Source organism: Sapajus apella, unplaced genomic scaffold (genome assembly GCF_009761245.1).
Source record: "Sapajus apella isolate SASKATOON/1434 unplaced genomic scaffold, GSC_monkey_1.0 scaffold566, whole genome shotgun sequence".
NCBI classification, from domain to species: domain Eukaryota; kingdom Metazoa; phylum Chordata; class Mammalia; order Primates; family Cebidae; genus Sapajus; species Sapajus apella.
This window is the reverse complement of record NW_022437492.1, coordinates 1-12,524: the sequence shown is the minus strand read 5'-3', so window position 1 is coordinate 12,524 and position 12,524 is coordinate 1. Positions and strand designations below refer to the sequence as shown.

The 12,524-nt window shown below is 50.2% G+C and overlaps 1 protein-coding gene across 1 annotated transcript; it reads right to left on the bottom strand.

Moving 5' to 3' along the window:
- Positions 1–3,166: 3,166 nt before the first annotated feature.
- LOC116546072 (alpha-1-acid glycoprotein 1-like) lies at positions 3,167–7,294 on the bottom strand. The gene is made up of 6 exons (XM_032272419.1): positions 6,678–7,294; positions 6,137–6,279; positions 5,861–5,931; positions 5,052–5,159; positions 4,795–4,898; positions 3,167–3,349 (listed from the first exon to the last, which is right to left on the bottom strand). Exons 1-6 carry the CDS (start codon positions 6,807–6,809, stop codon positions 3,284–3,286), a joined length of 624 nt encoding a protein of 207 aa, XP_032128310.1. The 5' UTR covers positions 6,810–7,294; the 3' UTR covers positions 3,167–3,283.
- Positions 7,295–12,524: the final 5,230 nt, after the last annotated feature.

Sequence of the window (12,524 nt, the reverse complement as noted above, 5' to 3'; positions counted from 1 at the left end):
GGTTGCAGTGAGCTGAGATCGGGCCACTGTACCCCAGCCTGGGTGACAGAGTGAGACTCCATCTAAAAAACAAAAAACAACAACAAAAAAACCTTTTGCCTTCTAAAGTCAAGTTTATGGGGTGGAAGATTTGATGCCCAGCCCAACTCTTTCCCAGGAGACCTGTTGGGTGCCTGCCTGCCTCCCTCTGGTGGCTTCCGTTTCTCCAGTTTTTCCCATCTGCGTATCTAAGAATCATAAATCTTTCAGCTGCAGGGGGCTTTGAGGTAGGGCTGCCTAGCCAAGTCCCTTTTGACTGAGGCCGAAGATGTTGATGTGGCTCACGTTGGGTTGGCATCTATGAGAGTGTGGACCTTGACTCTCCCCAGTGCTCCTTCAACAGCGAACAGCAGCTGCCATTTAGGGAGCACCTCCTAGCCCCTGATCCCTGTGCTAAGCGCTGGGCCTGTCCTGCTTCACACAGCCCACATGCTAGCCCTCAAGACCCTACCATGCCCCCCCTTTTACTGATGAGGAGAGAGGTTCCACTGGGCCATCTGCCCAGACTGGTTCGGGAGAGAGCCTGGGTTTGAACTCACATTGGTCTGAGTCCAAAGTCCACATTCTTTGTAATGTATGTTTTTTGCTTCCTATACCCCCATGATTTTTTTTCTCTTCACCTCCTACTGCTGCTTTCTGTGGGTTTTCCTTCCACCTTCACTTCTCGCCTCCCTCGCTTCTCCCTGTCCTGCCCACCACGACTCATTTCTGTTTCCTTTTTCAGCAGATCCTCCTCAGTAGGGTTGAAAATGGTGTCTCACTGAAGGTAATACTGAAATGGAAAAGACTGGGTAGTTTATTTTTTAAAAAGAAGTTTAATTGACTCACAGTTCCACAGGCTTCACAGGAAGCATGGCTGGGAGACCTCAGGAAACTTACAATCATGGTGGAATCAAGTCCCTTCTTCACAATGCAGCAGGAGAGAGAGAGATTGAGAGAGAGAGAGAGAGAGAGAGAGAGAGAGCACGAAGGGGGAAGGGCTACACACTTTTAAGCAACCAGATCTCATGAGAAACAGCACTCAGGGGATGATGCTAAAGCATTAGAAACCACCCCCATGTTCTTGTACGTTCTGAACCTTCAGTTTCAGGCCATTCTGGGGCCCCAGAGGCTGCTTTGTCCACTTGCCTTCTAAGGACATCAGCACGGCATCCCTAGCCTCCGTGTTGTGGACACAGCAGTGGTTTGGGTGCTGAGCAAAGGGTGCTGGGGTCTTGGGCCTGTGGAGCTTGGCTGTTGGGACAGGAGATACAAAGGGGAGTGGTACCTGAGGACACAGGACTGGACCCCTGAGTGTCAGGGCTTTGGGCTAATGGTCCTGTCACCCTGGGTGGCATAGGCAGCTGCACACGCAGAATTGCTCTAACAACTCAGCCCAACTTTTCTGCCACTGGAAGGGTGCTGCTTCCCTCACGTAACAAGAGGCTGTCCATCGTGAGCCCCGAGGTCTGGGTGAGGCCAGCCCTTCGTGGCATGTGTCACTGAGTGGGTCGTGTCTTGGGCTTGGCTCCACCTCGGGGCTCTACATTTGCAAGATGTCAGCTGATTTCCAGGGACTGGCCTCACCCTTAAGTGTTGCCTCCTCTGGGCCTCCCAGGTGGGCATCCTCCATGGAGGACACCTCCATGGAGACACCCAGCCCGTCTGGCCTGGGCCCCAAGTCCTCTCCATCACTCTAACCCTTCCCTGCCCTGCCTGGCCAGGCAACCGCCTCTGGACTGGATGTCCACAGCAGCCTTCACTTAGGCCTTCCTGCCTCCAGCCTGGTCCCCCAATGTGCCCCCCAATGGTCATGGTAATAGTGAAATAAAGTCCTTATGATTGGCACCATATGCCATGAACTCTCCCCACCCCATCCACCTTGGATTAGTCTGTTCTCACATTGCTATAAAGAACTACCTGAGACTGGGTAGTTTATGAAAAAAAAATAAAAGAGGTTTAATTGACTCACAGTTCTTCAGGCTTAACAGGAAGTACCACTGGTAGGACTTGGGAAACTTACAATCATGGTGGAAGGCAAAGAGGAAGCAAGTCCCTTCTTCACAAGGCAGCAGGAGAGAGCCAGCGAAGAGGGAGGTGCTCCGCACTTCCAAACAACCAGATCTCATGAGAAACAGCACTGGGGGGGGGATGGTGCCAAACCATTAGAAACCACCCCCATGACCCAATCAGCTCCACCAGGACCCACCTCCAACACATGGGGGTGACAATTCCACATGAGATTTGGGTGGGGACACAGGCAAACCATATCACACCTCCACTCCTGTTTAGGGTCTTCTGCCCCAAGGTTTTTCAAATGCATCCTCTCATTTCCTTGCTTGCAGGAGGAACAGAAAGTTTTTTTGTTTTTTCATGACTAAAGTTTTATTACAATCTTGCTGTTAGGAGAAAGGCCTTACAGTAGTCTCAGTTTAGAAATTCACATGTGTGGGCCGAGCGCGCAGCTCACGCCTGGAATCCCAGCACTTTGGGAGGCTGAGGCGGGCGGATCACGAGGTCAGGAGTTAGACCAGCCTGGCCAATATGGTGAAACCCCATCTCTACTAAAAATACAAAAATTAGTGGGGCGTAGTGGCACGCGCCTGTAGTCCCAGCTATTCAGGAGGCTGAGGCAGGAGAATTGCTTGCAGCAGAGGTTGCAGTGAAGTGGGATTGCGTCACTGCATACCAGCCTAGGCCGCAGAGCAAGACTCTGTCTCAAAAAAAAAAAAAAGCTATATTTCTTTGCTTGTATTACTTTAAATGGACACATAATGTACATATCTATAGGTACTGTGTGATATTGAATGTTCCCAACACTAAGAAATGGCAACTGAGGTGAAAATGTTCATGACCCTGATTTGATCTTCACACATTGTACACAGGAACAGCAGGTTGTATTATGCTCCTTATCTTTCTAGATTGGTTCAGATGCCCCTTCCAGGAAGTCTTTCTAGATTTCCACCCTGCAGAAGAAATTATCTTCCTACAGTGCTGGCCTCCCACAGCACTCAGTGCCTGTCATCATCTGTCCTGGCACATGTGAGGCTCTTTCCACCAGGGACAGCGTCTTATCCAGTGCCCAGCCAGGGTCCAATTCAGGGCAGGCTTCAGAATGAATGAATGAACAAATGACTAACAACCGAGCTGTTCCAAACACAGAAGCTTTATTGATGCAAGTGAGGGAAAGAACTGAGGTACACGTGCTGGGTTGGAGGGGGAGGATGGCCCCCAAGTCTCTGTCCTGATCCAAGACTGTGTCCTGCTAGGACTCCTTCTCCTCCTGTTTCCTCTCCTTCTCATGCTGCTTCTCCAGCGGCTCACACAAATCCTAGAAGGCAGTGGGGAGGTGGGGTGAGGGGGAAGCAGAGGGACGGAGAAAGGGTGGGAGGTCTTCTGGGAGGGGCACGCAGAATGAGCTCTGGCCTGTGGAACCAGCTCAACCAGCGTTCCAACCCTGGCACTGTCACTTCCCAGCTGGGTGATCTTGGGCAAGTCATTTTCTGTCTCTGAGCCTCAGCTTATTTGCCTCTAAAATGGGGGCTCAGACCCTTAAGAACCACGGGCATTGACTGAGCACTTAGGACCCGCAGGACCCTTACGCTGCATCTCCTGAATTCCTCACCACCGCCACTACTATGCAGATGATGTAACTGAGGCTCAGGGTGGCCATGGAGCCCATTCGAGGCTCCCAAGCCAGACAGCACGGGTGCCAGGCTGTGGATCGGGTGAGCTGACTACAGTGGTTGTGTTTCTAAGCCCTGTCCCAGGATCCTGGAGCTGGGGGTGGGGGGGCAGGTCACACCACTGGTGGTGCTCTCAGGTGGCAAGTGGGTGGAATTTGTTTTTCTTTGACTAGTCATGGAAGTACTGCATGTGTATGTTTTAAAACCTGGAACCAGCTCATCGGCACTGTGATTTCACAGATATTAGGGCATGGGGCCACACCAAGGCAAGACTTCAAACACAGATTTAAAGAAAAGTGTTAAGGAGCTCATTACACAGTAATTCGCATTTGTAGCAAAAATCGGGATGGTGATTCTGGCCGTGCTGCAGTGCGGGTGACACTGAAAACCGCAGTATCAATTCCCCACTGCACAGGTACTAAAAATAAGCAGGGGGCTGGGCATGACGGCTTATGCCTGTAATCCCAGCACTCTGGGAGGCCGAGGTGAGTGGATCACCTGAGGTCGGGAGTTCGAGACCAGCCTGGCCAACATGGTGAAACCCTGTCTTTACTAAAAATATAAAAATTAGCTGGGCATGGTGGCGCATGCCTGTAACCCCAGCTACGTGGGAGGCTGAGGCAGGAGAATCGCTTGAACCCGGGAGCAGAGCTGAGATCCTGCCACTGCACTCCAGCCTGGCAACTGAGTGAGACTCCATCTCAAAAAAAAAAAAAAAAAAAAAAGAATTGAGCAGGGAGTGGAGATGGGGTGAAAGCCCGGGGTTTGGGAGGCATCTGTAGGTGGTAACTCCCCATATTGTGTCTCCTCCAGTTGCCAATCCCCCCCACCCCTGCCACCTTGGCTCACACTATTTCCTCCTGTTAGCTTTGAGATCCGCCCTGGTTTCCCGGGGACTTCTCCCTCCTGGGCTGTCATCCACCACCCCTGGCGTCTGTAGAGCTCAGCTGTTCCTACAGTGAGGCAGGTGCCTAAAAGCAGATCTGTCCGGTTGTGCAGCCATGGTTGGCAGCTCTCCCACTCCGGGGCTCTGAGGCTGCCCAAGGTGGGCACTGGACAAGGTGGGCACTGCCCAATCCCTTGCATTTACCTTCGTTGAATCGGTGTACAGGACTTCTGACCTGGGAATGTGCAAGCAGTCGAGAGCTTCGTAGAACTCTCCTAGTTGCTCCTTGGTCGTCTCTGGCTTGTCAGCTGCAGGAAGAGTAAGGAGACTGAGTGGGGACGCAGTGGGGCCCGGGTGAGAGGCAGGGAGGGCTGGGGTTCTGGGGGCCCAGCCCCAGGGGTGGGTGAATGGTGGGCGAGGCCTAGGTGGGGCATGAACTTGGGGCTGCCAAGCATGCCTACCATAGACAGACAGTCCCGACTTCTTCTCATCGTCCACGTCAAAAGCGAGCATGAAGGTCCTAGTGTCCCTGAGGATCAGCAGGTAAGCGACATATTCTTGTCCTGCCACTGGAAGAGAAAAAAGAGCCTCTGGGTGAGAACATGGGCTCGCACAATGGTGCCCACCTTACAGGTGAGGAGGCCTAGGTGTGTCCAGGCCCACACAGCCCATCCGTGAAGGCCTGGGGCTCCCCTGGGCCACTGTGTGCCCAACCCCACTGCGTGCCAGGCTCCACGCCAAGCACTTTCTGTACATAGGATCACAGGAGCCTCACACAGACTGTGGCAGTCAGGGCCTTTCTCCCCATTTACAGATGAGGAAAATGAGGCCCAGGGAGGAGGCTTAGGCGGCTAAACAGTGTCAGTTTAGCTCCATCAGCTCCCTGCTATGTGCCACCCCTGTGGTGATGGGAGGACAGAGTTGAAGGCACCACCTATCCAACATACAGGCTTCCACCCTGGGTTTCCAAAGCATCTTAAAGAGGGAGAGAGAGGCAGGTCTGAAGCCAGCCTGGAGTTTCAATTCCAGTTCTGATTATAAGCTGTGTGACCTCAGGGAAGCTATTTGAGGTCTCTGTTCTGTTTCCTCATGTGATTCTCCCAATGTCCTCTTAAAGCTGTTTCTGAGCACATCGTAAGAGCTCAAAGATGTTAGTGATTATTTCTCTGTGCCCAAAGTCTCCAGGACCCTAGACCCACCCCACCCCCCAATTTATGCTGGCCTGCCCTGTTCCCACGGTGAACCCTCCTGCCTGAGGGCTGGCCCTCACCAAATTTGGAGATGGTCCCATTCTCCCGCTGGACATTCAGGTAGCTAGAGTTATAGATGCACTCGTTCCGGCTAAAGCCAAACAGAAAACAGAAGGAAAACAGTACAATTAACAAGGAGAAGTGGACAATCGCCCATCGCAGCCCAGGGGCAAGAGTCTGGTGGAGATTAAAGCTAGCCCTCCCGGGTCTACCCATGGAAAGGCCAAGGCCAGAAGAAGGAGCGGCTTGCTCAGGTCAGAAGCTGAGATGGGGTGGGCTGGAATGGGGGATCTCACTTGGTCTGGTACTGTCTGAGAAAGATCGTGTCCTCTGTCTTGTTGGGGGTGAAGTAAAAGAAAGTTGCTTGAATATCCTGAGCCATCTTCTTGAACTCCTCGTTTTTAAAAGCCGATGCGATATAAAACCACTTGCCGGAGATCTAGGGAGAAGGTGGGAGTGGTGATGGGGGCTTGATGCTGAGTCTTTAACTGTCAGCCAGGAAGAGACTCAGGCAGATATCTCCCTGATTTTGCAAATGGGGAGATGAGGCCCCTGGTGGGGAGCAGGCATGCAGGAGCTCACCCTGAGGATCAGTCACTCCCCCTGGGCAGCCACTCCAGGCCCAGCAAAGAATTGTCCTCTGCAAAGGACTCTGCAGTGAGGTTTCTGAGTTTGGAGGCAGGGGGCACCTCCAGAGTTCCCTGGGCTGGTAAGAATTTTACCCCAAGGACCCAGCAAAGAAAAGGGCAGAGCCAGGAGCAGGCGGCTGACCACAGCCAGCAGGGAAAGGGAGGCAGCTGCCCACGTGCACAGGGCAGGGCTAGCGCAGGCACTCACCCGGTCTAGGGTAGCGTTGGTGATGGGCACCGGTCTTAGGTTGGCACACACTGGGATCTGGGCTTCTAGCAGAGGTAGGAGGCTCAGGACTATAAGAACCCAGGGCAGTGCCATGTTGAGACCAGGGGGCATGTGGAGCCAGGCAGTGCTGGTGGCCAGAGGGTGCAGTCACCTTTATAATAACCTGTGGGTGGTCACCTGGAGCCCAACAAAAGTTTGCTTTGTGTCTGTGACACAATCCTGTCAGCACTTGGGAAATGCCTTGCACAAAACCTTTTCCCAAAGGCCAGCTGAGGGTACAGCCTGCAACCCCAGGTCTAATTTGAGTTCCTGACATGGAGAGGTTACAAAAGCTCTAGAGTCTGGTGGCCCAAGGCCAAGGTGGGTGCAGGGCTGCAGCCCCGTTAGTAAACATGTCAGTCTGTAGATTTCAAGAGAGAGGCCTCCCGCTCAGCAATCTTAAGCCTTTATTCAATTCCCATCCCACTGAGTGCCAAGACTTCAGTGGGACCCAGCCGCAAGCCAAATGATGAAACCACCTTCCAGAGTCACCAGGCTGGCATGGGGTGTGTTGTGGTGGGGAGAGTTGGGGGGAGGGGTGCTGGGTGAAGGCAAACATGGATTCAGTTACACAGAGTGTGGCAACAGCTGTGTCAGAGCCAAAGTTCAGTGGGGCCCCAACCCAGCCCTGGATGCAGGCACATTTCCAAAAAGGGGCATCCAAGTCAAACGTCTGTTTCCAGTCAGTTTATTATGTGAAGCATCTCCCAACATCTAAAACAGGAAATGATCTCCCTGTTTCCCCCCATCCGAGCAGGCATCTTGCTTCTCTTTCACCAATACACCTCCGATCCTGGAGCAGTGCCAGAATCACTCGTTCCACAGTGTGTACCCAGTGCCCTGGAAGTGCTTGTCATTGCTCTTCTACCCCATTTGCCTTTCTACCCCACCCGTCAAGCCTTTATTTGTACGAATAAATGCTTTCAGAAAGTATGTAACCATTTCTTATGGCATGGTTACAATTTTGCATTCCTATTCATTTCATTCTGAATACTTTTTCATGTTTCCATGTAGTTTGTAGTTAAAAGTTTAATGGGGCCAAGGTGGGAGAATCACCTGAGGACCAGAGTTCAAGACTAGCTTGGGCAACACCGTGAGACCCTATCTTTACACAAAAATATTTAAAAATTAGCCAGGTCTGGTGCTGTGTGCCTGCAATCCTAGCTACTCTGGAGTCTGAGGCTGAAGGATTGTATGTGCCCAGGGCTTCATGCAGTGAGCAGTGATTTTGCCAGTACACTCCAGCCTGTGTGATGGAGCCAAAATAAAATACATAATTAATTAAAAGGGTAAGGGATGCATAACTTTTCATTCACTTACTCTATCATTTTATGTTTTTGTTTTTGAGATGGGGTCTCACTCTGTTACCCAGGCTGGAATACAGTGGCAGGATCTTGGCTCACTGCAACCTCTGCCTTCTGGGTTCCACTCCCACCTCAGCCTCTGAAGTAGCTAGGACTACAGGCATGCACCACAACACCAAGCTAATTAAAAAAAAAAAATTGTAGAGACAGAGTCTCACCATATTGTCCAGACTGGTCTTGAACTTCTGGCCTCAAGCGAGCCTCCCACCTCAGCCTCCCAAAGTGCTAAATTATAGGCTTGAGCCACCACTCCCAGCCCATCTAATAGCATTTCATATTGTGATATTTCCTCTGATGATAAGTGTCAGAGAGTGAGCAACTTCCCTTCTAAAATTACCATACCGTCCAAGGGAAAGAAAAGCACCTCCCATGTGCAAAGTCTTATATATTAACGTTCATAAGAGCATTGTTCAAAATAGCCAAAACTAGAAATAATCCAAATGCCCATCAGCAGAAAAATGGAAAATAAAAATGTGGCATTTTCTTACTAAGGAATATGACTTAGCAATAAAAATAGTTGAACTACTGACACGTATAACCCCATGGATGAACCTCAAAAACATTATGCTGAACAAAAGAAGCCAGATATAAAGGAGCTTATACACAGTACGGGTCCATTTATATGAAGCTCTAGAATAGCCCAAATGAATCTATGATTTTGGAAATCAGATCAGTAGTTGCCAAGGGCAAAAGAAGGCAATTTGACTGCAAAAGGGCATGAGAGAACGCTGGAGTGGATGACAATATCCGGGTTGTCATTGTGGTGGCCGTTATACACACAGGTATAGTTGTAAAAACTAATTGAACTGTAAACCTAAAATGTGTGCATTTTCTTTTATTTATCCAACCTCAAGAAAGCTGATGTTTTAAAAACCCTCCTCCCAAACATGACAAATCCAGAAGCACTAGGGATTTCGAATGCCAATTTGGCAACACACAAGTGAGTCTCCTTATCCACAACCTTGTCACAACAGAAATGTCCTTTTTTTTTCTCGCTTTTATGTGTTTTTGCCAGCTCGGTTTATTTTTTTTTTTATTTTTATTTTTTTTATTTTTTATTTTATTTATTTATTTTTTTTTTTTGAGACGGAGTTTCACTCATATTACCCAGGCTGGAGTGCAATGGTGCGATCTCGGCTCACCGCAACCTCCGCCTCCTGGGTTCAGGCAATTCTCCTGCCTCAGCCTCCTGAGTAGCTGGGATTACAGGCACGCACCACCATGCCCAGCTAATTTTTTGTATTTTTAGTAGAGACGGGGTTTCACCATGTTGACCAGGACGGTCTCGATCTCTTGACCTCGTGATCCACCCGCCTCGGCCTCCCAAAGTGCTGGGATTACAGGCTTGAGCCACCGCGCCCGGCTCTCGGTTTATTTTTGAATTTGCATTGCCCTCATTTGAGGCTTGAAACAGTGATTGGGGTCATCAGTAGGGAAGAGAGCAGGTGACAGAGTGGATGTAACAAGGAGCTGAAAGGCCTGTGCTGCTGGAGCACGTGATGGGACCAGAGTGACCAGGCTTCATGTTGAAGAGGTTGGCAGGAGACGGAGCCTGCAGGGCATGGAAGCCAGGCGGAGGAGTTTGCTAGACTCCGGAGATGATGGAGAGAAATTGAAAGATTTCAAAAAGGGTTGGAAGGCACAATCAGATTGCTTCTTCAGAAAGATCGCTCTGTCTGCATGGGAAGAATGGGGAGGGAAAAGGCAGGAGACGAAACCTGGGAGACCAGTGGGAGCTGATGCAGTGGTCCAGGAGTTAGATGACGGGGACAGACTCCAGATACCATTTATCAATTGATTGATTGATTGATTGAAGTCAGGGTCTCACTCTGTCACCCAGACCGGAGTGCAGTGGCATGATCTCAGTTCGCTGCAGCCTCTGCTTCCTGGGTTCCAGCAGTTCTCCTATCCCAGCCTCTCGAGTAGCTGGGATTAGCTGGGATTACAGGCGTCACCACCACATCAGGCTAATTTTTTTTGTATTTTTGGTAGAGACGGGGTTTCGCCATGTTGGTCAGGCTGGTCTCGAATTCCTGACCTCAGGTGATCCACTCGCCTCGGCCTTCCAAAGTGCTGGGATTACAGGCATAAGCCACTGCACCCAGTCCAGATACCATGTATTTTGAGGAGAAGCTGAGCATTCTGTGGGGACAGCACCACACGATAGACTATTAGGGCCCAGGGGTTTAAAGGGCCCCACATATCACACCCACCCATCCACCCACACCACACACACACACACACATCCACACAGACGCAACAGTTTATTAAATAACAGATCAGTACCTCTGTCCTTTGGGATCTGGTGCCTGGTACTGGCACAGTGGGACCCACATCACTAATCATTCTCTTTCACAACCAACACTGTGCAGGCCCAAGAAACAATCTCTATATCTGGCACTCCACTCTTTTTTTATGAGATGGAGTCTCGCACTGTTGCCTGGGCTGGAGTGCCGTGGCACCCTCTCAGTCACTGCAGCCTCCACGCCCTGGGTTCACATGATTCTCCTGCCTCAGCCTCCTGGGTAGCTGGGATTACAGGTGCACACCACCACACCCGGCCATTTTTTGTATTTTTAGTAGAGACGGGGTTTCACTATGTTGGCCAGACTGATCTCAAACTCCTGACCTCAAGATCCTCCCTCCTTGGCCTCCCAAAATGCTGGGATTACAGGCATGAACCACAGTGCCTGGCCTTGCCCTCCGCTCCAAGTGTCCTGATAAGTCACAGATGATGCCACCGTAGACACGGGAGACCGACACTGCTTCAAGAGAGGATTTGAGTGAACTTGAACTTACAGATAAGAAAAAAGACACATTAACATTTTAACTCTTTCCTTTCAGCATGAACGCCAATGAAAAACTCGTTTTGCCACAAACACTGAAAGTCTATTTTCTTGCAACGTGTGGTTAGCGAGATCCTCCTGAGTTAGAAACAAGCAGTACTTACAACATTTGCACATGGTTGCTGAGAAACGTTTGGCAATATTGCATCATTATTACTCCTAAATGTATGTGTCTGGTGCGTGCAGATGGTGCCCACATACAGCCTGTATCTAGTTCTTTTTTTTTTTTTTTTGAGCGGAGTCTGGCTCTGTCACCGAGGTTGGAGTGTAGTGGCATCATCTTGGCTCACTGCAACCTCCGTGTCTCAGGTTCAAGCAATTCTCCTGCCTCTGCCTCCCGAATAACCGGGATTACAGGCGTCCGCCACCACGTACGGCTGATTTTTGTACTTTTAGTAGAGACGGGGTTTCATCATGTTGGCCAGGCTTGTCTCGAACCCCTGACCTCAAATGATCTGCCTGCTCTGACCTCCCAAAGTGCTGGGATTACAGGCATGAGCCACCACACCCAGCCAATTGAATCTGGTTCTCTACACAGGCATCTAGAGGTTGCATGCTAGCCTCATGAATAATTTTTAGTTTTACAAATCTTTTGGACATGATTTCATTGATTAATTAAATTTCTAAAACTTAAATGTAAAAATGTCAGCTTCATTTACAATACTTTTGATTTATAACGTTCAGGTACTTAGGCCAATGGTCTCGGGTCTTTATCTGTTCGAGTGTAGAAATCCCCAGCGTGGCCTGCGTAGGGGAAGGGTGAAGAAGGAGAGTCATTGCCTTCCAGAGCAGAACTGTGCCCTGTGAATGCAGTGCAGAGGCACTTCTGAGTGTGTGGTGGTGGGTGCCTGTAATCCCGGCTATTAGGGAGGCTGAGGCACACTTTCAAGGGCCTCTCCTCAGCAGGAGTAAGCGGTCTTCAGCGTCCTCACTGTCCCTCAGGCTGCCCCACAGGGGTCTCACTCTCCACCCGAGACTATCCAAGTAATTCCTCCAAGCTCATCCGGCACCCACCCTGCCCTAGTATAATCTGCTCCGTCTCCTAACATGTCAGGTGTGCTTGAGTGCTTCTAAAGACTGAGGCTCTGGGCAGCCCTCCCTAGCTTGTTTGGCCCTGTCCTCCATCCGGCCCTGGCAGGATGTCAAGAGAAGTTAGGCAGGAACGAAAGAAACAGAAAAGGCCTCAGGCCAGTACAGGCTGGTGGTGAAGTGCAAGTTACTTAACTTCTCTGTGCCTCAGTATCTCCACCTGTAAAACGAGGATAATAGTGGTACCTACTTCATTAGGTTGTTATGAAGATTAAATTGGTTCATAGTTGTAATGTTTGGTTTTAAAAACTTAAAAAAAATTTTTTTTGGTAGGGATGGGGGGCTCTCGCTGCATTGCCCAGGCTGGTCTCGGACTCCTAGGCTCAAGTGATCCTCCCGTTTCAGCCTCCCAAACTGCTGGGTTTACAGGCATGAGCTACTACACCCGTAAAATGCTTTTTAAATAAAATAAATTTGTTCCTAAGGGTCTGCTGATGATACTAACTCTTGCTCTCAGTTTGACCATCCCCCAGACAAGCTGGGATGGG